The 17481-nt window shown below is 43.9% G+C and overlaps 1 protein-coding gene across 4 annotated transcripts in view; it reads right to left on the bottom strand.

Moving 5' to 3' along the window:
* Positions 1 to 17481, bottom strand: part of ATP10D (ATPase phospholipid transporting 10D (putative)) — a 104461-nt gene that overhangs the window by 7131 nt on the left and 79849 nt on the right. For 3 of the 4 annotated variants that reach the window (XM_059383416.1, XM_059383422.1, XM_059383410.1), the window contains exons 16-21: positions 15760 to 16069; positions 12829 to 12905; positions 11754 to 11879; positions 9040 to 9240; positions 3061 to 3141; positions 1540 to 1644 (exon numbers count right to left, since the gene is read on the bottom strand). In XM_059383416.1, the coding sequence (XP_059239399.1) occupies positions 1540 to 1644; positions 3061 to 3141; positions 9040 to 9240; positions 11754 to 11879; positions 12829 to 12905; positions 15760 to 16069 (900 nt within the window). Of the gene's footprint in view, positions 1 to 1539; positions 1645 to 3060; positions 3142 to 9039; positions 9241 to 11753; positions 11880 to 12828; positions 12906 to 15759; positions 16070 to 17481 lie in introns of those variants that run through there. The other variant, XM_059383429.1, reaches the window with a different exon arrangement.

Below are 17481 nucleotides of genomic sequence, written 5' to 3'. Positions count from 1 at the left end.
TTACAGCAGGTTATAGCAAGGCAAGTAGTGCCAAAAATATTCTTTAGAAATTATGATGCTTTAGAAATTATTATAGTTTTATAATATAACTGCACCTAACATTTAAACTATAACCTCATTCAGCTATTTCTGTTTGAAATGCATTCACCACCAAGAAGGTAAATATACCCCAAAGACTGGTTAGTCATTTAATCATTTGTTTATCCATTCAAACATTTTTGAGTACCTACTGTGTGTCAGTCCGGTCCTAGATTCTGGAATATGGTGATTAACAAACATGAACCCTGCCCATCTCAGAGATTATAGTCTAATGCAGAAGACAGGAGTCAGATACTCACATAACTCATGAATAATAAATTATTATTGGGGCTATTTAGAAAAACAAGAGGATGGTATGAAAAAATTAGATTAGGGAAGGGTTCTTGGAGCTATTCTTACTGAGACCGAAAAGTATAAGTAAGCTGGGTCAAGTGCAAAGAACCAAGGGAAGAGGAAGAATACGTCCCTCAAAAGATATGATAAATGCTAAGGACCTGATGTGGTCATGAGCTCACTGTAGCTGAATTGCTCAAGGAAGGACAGTGGGGCTCCAGCCCACAAAAAAGTGGAAATGTGACTGGGGAGAAAAGTAGAGGCATCACTGCACGAAGTCTTGAAGGCCAACTTAGGGCTTTTTCATTTGACCCCAAGTACAAGGAGAAATCACTGAAGGGTCTTACCCAAAGGACAGCAACAAGGTAAGATTTGTGTTTCAAAAGGATGGTTCTGGTTGTTTTGTAGAGGACGGAGGAGTCTAGAGTAGAGCTGGGCGGGAGGTCTAAGGGGCTGTAGCCATGGTCCCAGGAGTGGCTATAGCAAAGACAATGGCAATGGAAACAGGTGACGGGCCTAAACAATCACAGAGGTGGTGCATTCTCCAGAGATGGGTGGCATGTTCTTCATCTGCAAAGGAAGGTTTACAACACACTCCCACATTAGCTTTGCTGCAGACAGCTACCAAACAATCATTTTGATGAAAAGAATGAACTATCATTAAGTCAGCATCAAGGTAAAAAAAAAAAAAGACCTAGATTTAAATAAGTGGTAAAAACTCTGGAGGGAAGAAAACTTAAGTTTCTTTTTGTAACATGAGACATTTTATTGTGATAAAACCATCACTTACTCATATCAATATACGAGGATCATGGCACGATGCCTCTCTTTAGTTGAGTTGAAAGGCATCAGCATGATCTCGAAGAATGTTGGTCACTGAAAGGTGATTGTTTCTCCAGCTTGACTCATGCCTCCCTGAACCATCCACCAAGGATACCACCAAGGAGCCAGGTATTTTCCACTTTCCCTGGCTATACATCAATCTCAACATAATGGCAGTCAACAGTCAGCAAGAGAGCCGCCATGAATCACCCTTCATGTCTGGCATCGTGACTCCTCTCGTTACCGTGTGTCTTCTAGGCATTTCGGGTTTAGCACAGTCACTGCTAATAGAAGACATTTCCCCAAGCACTTTTAGGCTATTTCAGAGGCACGAAAACCACTCACCAAGCTCTTGCTCTCAATCACCAGGTGGAGGATAATGATGAACAGAGCAGCTGTGTTCAGGGGGTTTCCAAATGCAAAGATGTCAATGTCTGAGCCCTGGTAGGTCTATGAAGAGAGAACAACGGGCGGTGATCTTGGAGATACAAACACTCAGTGATCTTGGATACACAAGGTTCACAACAAAGCTCTATCTGAATCCTACACATTAGCTTTGTTGATTGATCTTGGATACTCAAACACTCAGTGGTTTGAGTATCATCCCTTTACTTTATAGCTCAACTGAGGATGGAGTCCCTTCTTCAGTGTTGCTAATAAGGGGTCATTTAGGATACACTTGAACATTTCTGAAAGAGAGACCAACTCTTGGGCCATCCTATCTTTGAACTTTTCAGTTGAAACGCCTCTTTATCCTGAGCCATAATTTATCTTCCTGGAAACTTTTATTTACACTGCTGGCTCTTAGAGCTGCAAAACCCTGAGGCAGCTATTTACACTATCTTGAGGGGCACCGGGTAGCTCAGCTGGTTGAGCATCTCTTTTTCCTCAGCTCAAGTCATGATCTTGGAGTCCTGGGATTGAGCCCTGAGTTGGGCTCTGTGCTCAGCACAGTCTGCTTGGGATTCTCTCTCCCTCTCACTCTGCTTGTGCATGTGCTCATTCTCTCTCGCTCTCTCTCAAAAAGAAAAAAAAAAAGTCTATCTTATGTGTATATTTCTGTAAGTAAATATTCCCTCCTCTCCTATGTATATGTCCTCAAGTCCTTAAAGTTTTCTTCCAAGGACACAATTTTCTACTCGCTCTCTTCTGCTTACCTTCAGATTGCCTGAACTGCATTGTCTTGAAATGTAGTATGCCCAGAATACTCTAACGAGCAAATTCAAGTCATTTTATTTAAATAAAGAACTAAAGAACAGAGGTTATTAACTTAGAAATTATGAGTTTTTCACCCATCATAATCAAACCAGTGTTTTCTTCTGGGTAAGGGAATGTGGGTGGGCAGTTAGATTATGCTGCTTTGTGCTTGGTTTTTGCCTGAATTTTAAAATTCATTTTTATACATGTTTTGTTTAGTCACATCTCTTCTATTTTTCACCTATAAAACAGGTTTTTTTTAGTTTTAGAGAGACTGTTTATAAGAACTTTAATTCTACAAATATCATCCTAGTGGATTTAGCCCAGCAGTCCCTAATAACTGATTTCATATTCTGACTTGGCCTCTCTGATTTTGACTCTTCTCATTACATGCCTGGACTCTCAATTTTATCCAGGTCATTTACAAAAACTATCAAGCAGCCCAGGGCTAAAAAGGAGACTCATGAGGAGTCAGCTATGTACTTCTCTCCAAATTTAATCCATGGTCTAACATATTTGGGGGAGGACGTTATAATTTAGTAGGTTAATGATCCATTTGACTATATGAACAAGATACCCTAAAATATATCCATTCTATATGCTGATACCAGCACAAAGAAGCATCACCGATTCATTAATAACACACACTTTAAGTGAATAAAGACTCACGTAGTAAGGCACAAAAAAGCAGACCAGGCTTTGATAAAAGGCATCCAGCAAGGTGATCCAGAAGGTAAGGGGTAAGTATGCCTGAAAATGAAAAGAGACATTGTGGAGGGATTAACAAGAGCCAAAGCAAAGTCAAGGAACAAGAGAAGCCAATAATTATTTTTGCTTCTCTGAGAAGAAGATTATATTCCTTTATTCTCTCACTCACAAAATAGGTGGGATTTGTAAACATGGTAGAAGAATACGGCATGGCGTTGAATAATAGGTTAAAAAAAAAAAAAGTCCATGGAGGACTTCTCTTCAACTCATGTCACTTTTAACACTGAATCGACCTTAAATCTACTTGAAATAGGGATAGTAGTACTGAGTTTCCATTGCCTATTGATCAGAAAGTGCGGTTTCAAAAACTACTCCAAACCCATCCATTTCTGTCTCCTATTCTCCTTCACCAACAACTCTCTTTATGAATGACCGAATAACCACCTGACTGACTTCATTGCTTCTTCTCCTATGCCTAATCCAGTCTTCTACATCAGTCAGAAGGTTCTTAAAGGTCATAAATCAGGTCATGCCATCTCCCTAATTAATCAAACTGACCCCCTCCAATGCCTCCAATGACGTCCCGCTGCATTCCAATGCAATGTAAGTTCCTTCCCACGGCTAGTAATGTCTTGGAGGATCTGCCTGCTGGAGCCCCTGCTCTCCAGCGTCGCACTCTCCCATGCTTACCCTCATCCACTATGGTCCTACCACAGGCACCTTCTGTTCTTCAAACCTGCCTGACCCATTCTTTCCCTGGAGCTTCCCCTGTGCTCTCTCTGCCTGGATTCTTTGCCCTGGACCTCCCACATGACCTTCATTCACATACCAGCTCCATCTCATCCCAGACCGGTCTAAGAGGTATGCCCATCCCATCAGTTACTACCATGGCATGTGTAGAACTCTCATCACCATCGGAACTAGTTTTATTTGTTTATCTAATGATTTTCCAGTTCTTTTAACAGAATGCACACTTCATAGAATGGGGGTTGATTTTTTAATTTAAGTGATTAAAACAGTACCTGGTACATAACAAGTACCCAATAAATATTTGTTGGATTAATAAACTATTCCTAATAACTTTTCATGTGCTGAACTGCTTCTAACCAAAAGCGTATAGAAGAAAAGAGAAAAGTTCAAGTAGAGACATTAATCAAGTGATGGAAAACAGGTTTTCTTTATTCTTTTGGTGATCAGTAAATATTGATTAAGTGAATGCATATTTTAGAATAATGTTTGTTACTTGGGTTGTATTTGTTAACATCAATTTCAAAATCGGTTATTTAGGGGCGCCTGGATGGCTCAGTGGGTTAAGCCGCTGCCTTCGGCTCAGGTCATGATCTCAGGGTCCTGGGATCGAGTCCTGCATCAGGCTCTCTGCTCAGCAGGGATCCTGCTTCTCTCTCTCTCTCTCTCTGCCTGCCTCTCTGTCTACTTGTGATCTCTCTCGGTTAAATAAATAAATAAATCTTTAAAAAAAAACAGTTATTGATACACTTTCTTTTGTGTTCCTTAAGTATTATATTCCTGCTTTCCTCAGAGTTCACATTTTAACACATGGGAGAAGGGAAGGGTGGAGGAAAGATTTAGGTACCAGATGGGAGCATTTCCACTCTTGATAAAAATGGCTCATAGTTTTTAGCAACTGCTATTAAAACTACTGTTCAAATAAAGACCTCGTATACATAGTAATTCCTGAGATCCTTTTGGAGATTCCAACTGCCATAAGAAGTCAAACTCTCTCTCTCTTCACAATGACGTCATACTTTATGTGGAAAACCCAAAAGACTCCACCCCTAAAGTACTAGAACTCACACAGCAATTCAGCAAGGTGGCAGGATACAGAATCAATGCACAGAAATCAGCTGCTTTTCCATATACTAACAATGTAAGTGTAGAAAGAGAAATTAAGGAATCATTTCCATTCACAATAGTAACAAAAACCGTAAGATACCTAAGAATAAACCTAACTAAAGAGGTAAAGGCTCTATACTCTAGAAACTACAGAACACTTACGAAAAAAATTGAGGAACACACAAAAAGATGGAAAAACATTCCATGCATGGAGTGGAAGAGTAAACAGTTAGAATGTCTATCCTTCCCAGAGCAATTTACACTTTCAATGCCATACCTATTAAAATAGCACTGGTGTTTTTCAAAGAGCTAGAACAAAGAAATCCTAAAATTTGTACAGAACCAGAAAAGGCCCCAAATCGCCAAGGGAAAGATGAAAAAGAAAAACAAAACTGGGGGCATCATATTGCCTGATTTCAAGCTATATTACAAAGCTGTGATCACCAAGACAGCATGGTACTGGCACAAAAACAGAATAGAGACTCCAGAAATGGACCCTCAACTCTATGGTCAACTAATATTGGACAAAGCAGGAAAAAAATGTCCAATGGAAAAAAGACAGTCTCTTCAATAAGTGGTGCTGGGAGACTTGGACAGCTACACAGAGAAGAATGAAACTGGACCGTTCCCTTGCACCATAAACAAAGATAAACTCAAAATGGATGAAAGACCTCAACGTGAGACAGGAATCCATCAACATCCTATGACCTCTTCGCTGACACTGGAAAACAGGTTTTCAAACAAAAGCCACCTCTGCCTGAATGTAGACATGTGTGCACAAGGATTCTGAGGCTGCTTTCAGACCCAGGAGGAATAACAGAGGGTTATGGATTCCTAGTGATATTTGCCATGGACAAAAATGGCAACACATGGATTACAACCTTAAGCGAGTCTTCTATTTCCGTAACGTGTTCTTGGTCTTATTTCCTTCCAAATGTGAAAGAGGATGACATTTCCTTGGAAATAGCCAATTGCCTTCTAAATAACAGAGTTTTATAAATATACAAATTCTCCACATACGTTTTTCTATTCTTCAATAGACTGCACTTAGAATTTTAAAATCTATTCCTTAAAAAAAAAAAAAAAAAACTCTTCATCCTCTGGAAAATCAAAGCAATGAGGATTTGATTCTAATATTGTTATTGTTACTGTTCCTTTCCCCTGTATTTTCTTTTACTATTTCCTCCTTAAAAATGATGGGACGTTTTATCTTTCTTCATCCAAAGGTTCATGAAAATCTACGCAGAAGAATGATCAAATGACAGAAGACAAGAATCAAAGGGGCAATCAAAATGCCACTGGACAGGAGAGAACAATGTGGGGATAAGCTAAAATTTAACTTCATCCTTCTGGAGGAATGGTCGTTGCTCAAAAAACCGACAGCAAAAATGGCAAAAGTGCAATTAATCTCCAGTCATGTGAGTAAGGGGGCTCTGGAAGCAAAGGAGAGGAGAAGATAAATGAGAGGCTGGAGAGGTGAGCTCATGGGATCTCCTGGAATCTGAAAGGGAAAATGTAGGCACAAAGTCCAAGCCCGGAATGGCAACTGTGGATGAGGAGAGATGGCTAAAAGATGATCGCTTCTCGGGAGGGAGGCCTCTGCTGCAGCCTTCTCCTTAGGGGAGAGATTTTGTAACCCTGGAGAGTAGATTTCATGACCCTGAAAGCAGGAAATGGCACAAGCATAAAACAGAATTTGTTTGAAGACCAAGTTCAAAGAAAGGACATTGAGTTTACCTCTTCTGGAAGGTAAACTCAATGAAACCCATGACCTTATATCAATAGCCACATGCTGGGAATCCACCTGCTACTACCATGTATTACGAAACTGGCCTGCTGGGTAGAACAGTGTATGCAAAGGATTGATAACAGGACTCAACAAAAGGAAGCAGTGACCTCAAGTCTTCCGAGGGTAAGAACCAATCATGGTCTGTACAAGTGGGTTTTTAAAAACAAGCTCTAACATCTTTGAAGGGCCCCCCTCACCTCTCTTTCCCCCAACAGACTTGGAATTTAATTTAGGTCGGGGGTACAAGACAACCTTCATTAATAATAATACCATTCCTGCATCCTGGCCTTGAACTTTAAGTCAGACCAGATTCCTCTAGGAAAACCCCATTTAGTTCCTTGATCTGAATGGACTGGATGATATTAAAGGATCATGAGAATTTCTTCTTTCCTGAAAGTTGGACGTGTGACTTCTCTGTGTTGGCTGTGGCAGGTACCTGTGGTGGACAGTAAGTTACTCCCCAGCCTGGAGAGGAAGTTCAAGTCAGAATAAAGTTAGACTGATGAAAATAAACACATTTTAAATTTGGGATTTCCTCAAATTTCTGGTTAATTTGGGGGGAGGGAGTAAAAATAATAATATTGAGAGCTTAATATGGCTGGGAACTTTTATCTTACTTGATCCTCATACCATCTCCTCAAAGAAATGAAAGTACAGGGAAGTTAAATCATTTACCAAGGTCACACACCGCAGGCCGAGAATTTAAACTCCAGCTACACCCGTTCTTTCTAACTGATGTGGGTCAGTGTCTTTAGAACAGTGAGTGCAGCAGAACTATGGCAGGTCTGATTTTTGCCTGCCCTCTACTTCTCCCCAATCCTTCTCCTTCTTCCCAGTGCTGTCCATGGGATTGAGCTCTGTCCTCAGGAACAATAAATGTCCCAGGCCTGGTCAATGACAAAATGATCTTTTTTATCAAGCCGATTTGAGCTGGTTTCTGTCACTTGCTGCTGAAAGGGCCCTGACTAATGGAGTCCTCCTCTCGAGAGTAGAGCATCTGATTACAATTCGGGGATACCTCAGCTTTGCTCACCTATAGGGTCCTGGCCTTCCTTAGTCCCCATGATCCTGACCATGCACTTGGGAGAGCACTTTGAATTTCTGGCCATGGCAAAGCATAGTGGAGGCAGGAGGAGACTGAGGGACTGAACACAGCGCAAGTGCTCTTTCCGCAACTCCTTGTAATGGTGGAGTTCATGGGCTAGAGATCCAGAGCTCCCCCGCACCGCCCACGAACTCTGTGACATGGGCTCATTCCTGAAGGCTCCTTTCTGTGCCTGACCGTCCTCGTCTACGAGGTGGATAACGATAGCACTTACTAGCAGGGTCGTTCTGAGGATTAGATTTATGTATATCAAGCACTTAGAAGAGTGCCTGGCATATAAGAGACATTCCATAAATGTTCATAAGTGCTCTATTAATTACTATTAATTCTGTAGGAGATAAATTAGGAAAGAGTTGTGAGACAGCCAGCCAGGGAAAGAAAATGAGAAAGGGGGGACAGGTAGACTGATAGCATGGAGATCAATTAAGCAGAGGCAGGGTCTGGCTTTGGCTTCAGGGCGAGGAAGCCACGCAGATCACACCACTGTACTGCAGGAAGAGTAGAACCTGGAGAATTTAATTTAGGCTTTAGAACCAGACTAAGCAGGATTCATATCCTGCCTCTGCGGTTTTTTCTTTTTTAGCTGTGAAATTTTTGGAAAAATTACGAGCCCCTTTGAAATTCTGATTCTTGGGTGCCCGGGTGGCTCAGTGGGTTAAGCCTCTGCCTTTAGATCAGGTCATGATCTCAGGGTCCTGGGATCGAGCCCCACATCGGGCTCTCTGCTCAGCAGGGAGCCTGCTTCCCCCTCTCTCTCTGCCTGCCCCTCTGCCTACTTGTGATCTCTCTTAAGGGGAAAAAAAAAAAAATTCTGATTCTTTGTCTTAGAACGGGTACAATACGAAGTTCTCCCTCAAAAAGTTTTGTAGAGGAAAATGAGGCAGAGAAGGTTTAGTACCTCGCACAAGAGACGGCACAGTAAGGTTTAGCAAATCCTAGACATTATGAATTGTAGGGCTGAAACGCCCGATTTTTTCAGGTAAGTACCTAAGACCTTTCAGAGTCGTACCTATGTTCACCTCAGAGGCAAGTAACTTCATATCTGCCCCGTCAGCAGAGGTGTTCCAAAACAGCCACAGTAACTTTAAGCAGCCCCGAACGTACCACACTATTTGAGCTGGGCTCGCCAGAACGTGCTCCGGCTTGGACAGCGGGTGCGTTTCGGTCCAAGCATTTCTGCCTCGGCACCTACCTCTGATTTCTGGCCACTCTTGTAAAGTTCCGGCAGCTGTAGGAGGGTCTCTGCAGACACATCTTTCTCCAAGACACCATAAATGACAGGAGGAGCGGAAGTGAAAAGGAGGTTGAACAAGATCAAAACCCAGTAGTCAGTCATGGAAGTTCCTGAAAATCCACAAAAGAACTGGTACCAGAAAAGGAGGTTCACATAGGCCTAGGGACACAAGAGGGAACATTTGCATCTTAGAAACAAAGAGCCACAATGTGTGCCATGAGCACACAAGCCACCTGCTGCCACTGTCAGCTGTGTGATCCCGGCCTCTCTCTCTCCCTTAGCAAAATGGAAGACCACAACTTACCTTACCGTCTTTTGAGGATACGTGTTTTATTAAAGGAAAACATGACATACATATACACACATATGTACACACATGCACGCAAGCCCCTTCCTGTGGAGTGCGGGCCCGGTTCTCACCCTCTTAACAACTCGGGAATTACTGTGGCCCCATTTCACAGATGAGGAAACTGAGGCACAGACCGGCTAAAGAACTTGTCCTAAGTCATCTGGCTCATCAGTAATAGTTGTGAGACAGCTAGTTACACAGTAACAGAGCCAGTATTCAAACCAAGGCACCGCTTCTGCATGGGGCGATCCTAGCCCTGTGCCTGGTACGTAGCAGGCACACAACAGATTTTCATCCTCCTGCTTTCTAGGTTCAAGATTACTTTTGAGTGGTGCCAGCAGGGTGGCCAACCATCCCACTGAGCTTGGGGATGAGGAGCTTCCCAGGACATGAGTTCTCCCAGCTAAAACTGGGACAGTACCAGGCGAACCAGCACGGGGGTCCCCCTAGAGGCTAGAAACATACATTCTCCAGGGTTTCCTCCAGTGTTTTGCCTCAGATGAACGGGGTCTGTGACTGCTAAAGCTCTATGCCTTCAAGCAAGGCAGGCCCCAGGAAAGGCCCCTGGAGTTAAGTTTAGGAGTTGTATTCAGGGCCTGAAGACACTTCCTACTGCTTTTTTTCACTTTAAGCCATTTTCCGAACCTTTCTGAATTTTGATTTCCTTGTCTGAAAATGATAATTATACCACCTCCGAGCTTACTATCAGGATCCAGTTAGAAGGTGCTCACGACCTGTAAAGTGCCTTACAAGTAGGAAGACGGTACTGTCGGCATTCTAGACACAGAGGTGTACTTCAGGATAACAGCTACGATCCTCAGGATGGGGTTTCTTAAATCTAGGGACTATGGACACACCCCATGCCCCGCTCCTGGAAACGTATCAATTTGGGGTACATGTGTTTTGCGGAATGAATTCATAGTCTTCTTCAGTATCTCAAAAGTCTTCTAAGACCTGAGAACCACAGTCTCAGAAAGACAAGTTACCTGAATGGCTTCTGGTACTGGCCTTTTTCTCTATAGTTTACAAAACATTCACTGTTTTGCTAGGTAAGTAAGAGGCAGAAGTGAGTCAGGAGAGTATCATTGTGAACAGCCACCGAGGGTTTCACAGCGGAAGACCCAGGGTCCCCGATCCCTGGTCATGGAGTATCTCCTGATACTCACTGGCCCACTCTCCAAGAGCGTATGACACCCCTCTTCCTAATACCAGTGTTCCTTACTTTTTGGGTTTAATCTGGGCTTAAAAGGAAAGGGGTGGGGGTGGGATACACCACAAGAGGAGAAGGTAGAAAAAGGCAAAAGCATTTAAAAAAAAAAAAAATTGGGAAAGAGAATCCTCCCTAAAAGTTGGTGACCACTACCAAGTCCTGGAATTAAAAAAAAAAAAAGCTCATTGTGCTGCAGGACAAAAAAAGCAAAATGTTCTGCTCACCAAGACACACACATATACAAGCGCAGATCTAAATGACACATTTTGGAATACATGTAGAATGACCTGTTAAGAAGTTGGTTTTTTTTCTAAAGGTGGTATTTCGAGAGTAAAATAAATTGATGTTCACTATTAACATACTACCTATGGACCTAAATCTAAGAAATTTGGTCTAAAAAATCATGACATATTTACATAATCACCTGCCTAGAAGGAACTTTAGGGAAGCAATCTAAGGTCAACATGATCTTGTAAAAGAGGAGACCGAAACTTAAACAGCATGCCAAAGATCAGACGCTAGGACTTCTCATCGAATTCTGCCCCTTGAGGAATGACACAGTCAAAATTAAGTTCTCTAGCCGCCAAATAACTCCCAAGCACAAATAGATTTTACAGGCTTGCTAAAGAATTCTTCATTTGTGAGTGTCAGCCGGCTACGGGCTAAGGCGTAAGCCTGAGTTTTCAGTGGCATCCGTGTCTTCAATATGCAACACAGACACCCGTCTGGGGACGGCAGATAGTTTTGGCTAGCTCCTGGAAAATGGAAGCAAACCTTTTTATTCTCTACTGACAGATGGCATTAAACATTTCATAATTCTGCTTGTCACCACCTCTCCATGGAAGGTCAAAACCTGGGTCTTCAATGAACCAGACAGGACTTAATGGGATGGAGAAGCACAGGGAACAGGAAATGCCAGCAGAGGGACGAGCCCAGCAATTTGCTGTCATCGGCTGAACCGACATAAGCACATTCCCAGCAGGAGCGCTCCTGCTGTTCCCGGAACCTCAGTAAGCCAGGCGGCCTCACGCAGGGCACATCCTCTCCATCCCTTCGGCAAGCAGGATAGGAAAGTGAGGAGGGGTTAGGGACGAATTTTCTGGGGCTACGTACCACATTCTTGTAGAAAAAATAGAGAATCATATTGGAGAGTCGCGTGTAACACCAGTGCCCGTGGACCAGGAGGAGCTTGCCCAGATGCTTAAACTGAGCGATGGCAAAGTCGCTGGCCATCACCGCCTGCAGGGGCAACAGGGAAAGGCCACGTTCACGATCAGACACGTTCACAGGGACGACGCAGCTTTGCAGCCTGACCACCAGCGGGCTCCCACCAGCCCAATCTGTTGTTCAAACCAGCACAAAACAGAGCAACCCCAAACAGAAACTCATGAACACAGAGCAGTAGTCAGCCTTCCAGCATGGCCCCAGGAAACAACAGCTCTCTTGGGCCACCACTGGTGACGGAATTTCAGCACATGCACTTTTCTGGAAAGCGGCTCCCTTAGCGAGAACGCCGCAGGTTAACCTCGGCATCCGCTTCTCCTTGGGGAGAAGAACGTTGAAAGTATTGTAGTCACGACTTTATGTAATTGTAGAATGTGCCAGGGAAAGAGGTAATTGAATTTCTTAAGTTTTGCAGAAATATCCTAATTTACAATTCTCTGAAAACCCTAAGCCTCATGTCCTGTCTTTCTCCAATGGTGTGTGCTCCGTACATGAAAAGTAGTTTTTGGACAAGCTTTTATCTGACTTTTGTGCCTAAAAAACTATCCAGTATGCACAAGACACATCACACACACACACACACACACACACCCAAATAGGACACTCCTCTCTCCCTCATTCTCAAATATCATCTTCTTCCCTCCCTCTTTAGGTCTGTAGGTCTTTATTCAAATCCTTAGTAGCTTTCTTCAGTGTCTAAAGTCACACAGTTATTTCAGGGCTAAATATATATACTATTATGATTTAGAGGAGCTATATATTTTAAACTGAAGGAGCACACACTCCACATTACCCAGGAAAACGCCCCAATACCCACAAAGTGATTAATAGACACACTTCCTGCCTCCTACTCCTGATCTAGCCACGGCCGGCCTCACTTTACCACCAAGATTTCCCTGTGGGAATGCTGCCCTTGGATAGGCAGGTCAAGTTCATGGTACTTGAGTGCATGAAATCCACTCACCTGCATGCCTTCTTGACCTGAGATCCCAATCCCGATGTCTGCCACTTGAATCATGCTCACATCATTGGCACCATCGCCTTCAGGGAGCCAAAGAAAAGGCAAGAAACATAGGAAGGGTAAAGAACAGAGGCAAACTTTGCAAAGCAACAGTGACCACTCAAGCAAACAAATCCTTCAACGTTTAACCCAAGTCTGCAAGTTACCTGAAAGCTCATGAAATGGACATTGCATGCATCCCTCTGCCACCAGGAAGAATTCTAAACTTAATAACGCCTGAAAATCCTTCACGCAAAGGCACCTATCTGATCTCCCCCATTTCGGTGCCATTCACTCTACTTTCAATTTTCCAGATACCTCTGCTCCTTCAGGCCACTGCGCCTGTGGTTTCTGCAGCCTTGGACACCGGCCTCATGGGGCTGAACTTCCCTGGTCCTTGCCCTCAGCTCAGATGTCACTTCCTCTGGGAAATCCTTCTCATAGTCCCATTATATTAGATGCCTCTTCCTGAGATCCCCGTGCCATATCATATGCACCGTATGATCTTATGGTTGTTATATATTTCTTGGTCTCCCCAACACTATGGAAGCTTTTTAAGGGGAAGTATTACATTCCTGTTGGTAATGAACACTTATTCCCAATAGCCACCAACCATTCACCTGTTTTCAGTGCCCTGATTTTCCCTGAGAACGTTGAAGCCATGTGGTTTGTTAGGATGAACCCAAAGCCCCAGATTTAAGGTGGCAACTAACCCAGGCCTAGACAGTTAGCACCGTCTGCTCCCTGGCTCAGAGATGGGTACCAGACTCAACTGATGTAACTGACATGTCCAGGGGTTCTAGTTCCGGGAACATCTGGATCTAGGGGCTTGAACAAAATCCCTTATTCTGATACTTTACTCGAGTAACGTGAAAAAGAGCTGCTATCTTTTCACTCAGGTTGTTAATAGGGTAGGATGTAAGCCTCGGAGTTTGGGGGGCTGTATCAGCACACTGAGGGGAGACGGTACCCGAGACTAAAAACAATCCAGGTGGAAACAGAGACTGTAAGAGACGGCTGAGTCCTCATCTTGCCATTTTCCAAACTCTGGAGTAGCTCAGAGCTTACCGTGAGACTGGTTCTCTCCTCCACGTATACTCATGTACTGGTGATCCTGTCTAAAATCAAGATCTTAAGTATCACCCAGATTTATAGTTCCCAAATGTATATCTCCAGTCAGCCCCCCATTGCTACATTCCAGACTTTGTATCCAGCTGCCTGACACACCCCTGCTTAGACCTCTAATGGACTTTTTCATACTTAACATGCCTAAGACCCAGCTCCTGATTCCCCCGGCTCCATCTTTCAGAGACAAAACCCTACTTCCCTTAACTCCTTCTATTATATACCATTCAAGTTCATCAGCAAACGTCGCCAGCTCTTTCTATGACCTGACCATGTTTCCCCACCTCTTCTGCTCCCATCTGGGCTCAAGTCACTGCCAGCTCTTGCCTCAATTATTCCAGTAGCCTCTCAACTGGTCTCCGTATTATGTCCTTGCACTTGATCCTGGCTCTTCAACACAGCAGCCCTGTGATCCTCTGAAACGTAAAGCAGATCATGTTCCTTCGCTGTTCAGAGTCCTCCAAAGACTCCTTATCTCATCAGATAAAAGCCAAACATTGAGGCATCTCATCTCGGTGGCTCAGTTGGTTGAGCATCCGACTCCTGATCTGGGCTCAGGTCATGATCTCGGGGCTTGAGAGTCTGAGCCCCAGGTCAGGCTCCGTGCTGGGTGTGGAGCCCGCTTAGGATTCTCCCTCTCCCTCTGCCCCGCTCCCCTTAAAAAAGAAAGGCCAAAAACTTATAATGGCCTCCAGGACCCTACATGATCTGGCCACCTGTCATCTTTGCCCATCACTAACCTACAGAAAACCCTTCCCTTTGCTCCATCTGCTTTGGCTTTGAACATAATAACTTGGCCCATGGACTTCACTTTCCCTGTCCTCCCCAGGAATCCCTCCCCTCAGAACTCCCATGGCTCCCTTATCATTCTCTTCAAGTCTCTGCCCACACACAGGTTTCTCAGGGATATTGTCTCTGAAAAACACTGAAGTTAGCAGCCCTCCTCCTGTCCCCTCAGTGCTCTATATCCCCTGGCTCTGCTTTTTAAAAAAAAAAAAAAAAAATAGCATTTGTCACTACCTGATTTATATTTATGCCTTTTTCGTTTTGTTTCATTTTTTTACTCTATGCCTCCTAGTGAATGTAAGCTCAAGGAAAAAGTACTTTGTCAATTGTATACAGTCTTTTATCTCTACCGCCTAGCAAAATGTCTGATAAACAGAAGGCACTCAATAACTATTTGTTGAATGAATACTTAAATGATTTGTTCATGCCCCTGAATTTAACTTTCCTGAAGGTGGCACTTCTAGACTTTGCAGTTCTAGGATTCAGTACATTTATTCTCCTTGACTTGGCTGATTTGGTGATCAGACAAGCAACCCAAGGCCCTACCTTATTGTTTTCTTTCTTATTTGACAGAGAGAAACACAGCAAGAGAGGGAACGCAAGCAGGGGGAGTGGGAGAGGGAGAAGCAGGCTTCCCACGGAGCAGGGAGCCCGATGGGGGGCTTGATCTCAGGACCCTGGGATCAGGACCTGAGCTGAAGGCAGACGCTTAATGGACTGAGCCACCCAGGTGCCCCCCGTATTGTTTTCCATGTCATATTCCTACTCCGTGGCTCATAGCAGGTGGTCAAATAGGCGAGGAAGAGAAAGGGGGTTAGGAGTAGAAGGCAGAGAGTAAGAAGGGAGAAAGGGGAGAAGGAACATGGGTGTGGGAAAGGACAGACAGAAGGGTAAACAGGGATTTGGAAGGAAGGACAGACAGAAAGCAGCCCCCGGTGTGGCAGGAAAGAGAGCAGCATGCGGCCAGACCCCCTCCCCTCTCACCGATGGCCAACGTCATCACCCGGAGATGGTTGCGAACCAGTTTCACCACCTCGCTCTTCTGCAGGGGGGTGGCTCGGCAGCAGACCACGGCCTGACAGCAGGCAGTCAGCTCCAGGAACTGCCTCTGCAGACTCTCCTGCAGAGCAAACTCCAGGGCCTTCCCGGTGATGACGAGGCCAGCCCGCAGCCCGGAGTCCTGGGTGGCCGGAAGCCGGGGCAAACCCTCCCGGGGTGACTGTCGCTCTGGAGAGGCTGGATTCTTCTCCTGAAGTTCTTTCAGAATTGTGCTCATCAGCCTCTCACAGGCATCCTTGAGACAAGAAGCCAAGACAGTTAGCCCGAGGGCTCCCTTGATGGCCATATCCGGGTAATTGATCATTGTCATTCTTTAGCAACTGCTGTGTCACGGCAACCCCAGGTAGTAAATAATCAGTTACTTCCGAAGCCCTCCCAGCTCTTCCGCAGAGACTTCCGTGTCTCTGTGGGCACCAGGTCATAGGACAGAAGACCTCTCACCCACAGTGCTATGACTAAAACTAACTTGGAATTTATTTGTACAATTTCCCTTCTCAGATAGGCACCCTTGAGAGTCCTCTAATCTTTTTCTACCACTATCTGCTTGACTTTAGGCAAATTATGTCACCTCTTGGAGCCTCAGTGGGTTAAAACCTCTGCCTTCAGCTCAGGTCATGATCCCAAGGTCCTGGGATCGAGTCCCACATCAGGCTCTCTGCTCAGAAGGGAGCCTGCTTCTCTCTTTCTCTGCCTGCCTCTCTGCCTACTTGTGATCTCTGTCTGTCAAATAAATAAATAAAATCTTGAAAAAACTGCAAATGTCTACACATCGTAAGGTCATTGTGAAGAATGGGTAAGAAAACACATGCAAAAGCTCCTTGTGTAGGCAAGGCACAGAATTTAAAGCAACAGTTAGCACTGTTACCTTCTTTTGGATTCCACATTCATTCATTCATTCATTCACTAAGTATTGAGAAACCACTTTATACTAGAAAACATTCTAGGCCCTGGGGATTGGCCAACAAGTGCAAAAAAATAAAAAATAAAAAAATAAAAATCCGTGCTCTCATGGAGCTTACGTTCTGGTTGAGATGTTGTCAGTGGTGCTGGTCATGTTTGGTTTAAATGCATCTCTCTACTCTCCTCACCCCGACAAAGTCAGAAGTACTATGAAGATAGATATCATTTTTAAATTTACTTTTGTAGCCTTCACAATGCCTAAAAGAGAGTCATATCAGTCACTGAATACTTACTGGATGGATTCTACTCAAGAAGACTAACAATAAAACTATCCAGAAATTACTGTGTCAAGGGACCACCAATGACAGAACCTAACAAAATCCAGGAGCCCTGAATTTAAGTTTAGATGTTAAGACTGAAAGAAAAGAAAACAAAACACCAAAAACTGAAAGTTTATTCATAAGTGAACCCCTCACTCGGAGGTCATTCATTCTTATTTCAAATGCTGCTTAATTAAGCATTTCTCAGCCCACGACAAAATCAAATGGATTGGGAAGAAGTAGATATGGATACGTAGCATGACACAAGAAAGACTTCATTAACAGAAGCTACACACAAGACCTCCAACTTTATTTTTTAAGATTTTATTATTTATTTGACAGAGAGAGCACAGCAGGGGGAAGGGGAGAGGGAGAAGCAGGCTCCCCCCTGAGCAGAGAGCCCAACACGGGGCTCGATCCCAGGATC

Source organism: Mustela nigripes, chromosome 1, assembly GCF_022355385.1.
Source record: "Mustela nigripes isolate SB6536 chromosome 1, MUSNIG.SB6536, whole genome shotgun sequence".
NCBI lineage: Eukaryota > Metazoa > Chordata > Mammalia > Carnivora > Mustelidae > Mustela > Mustela nigripes.
This window is presented reverse-complemented; position numbering and strand designations above follow the sequence as displayed.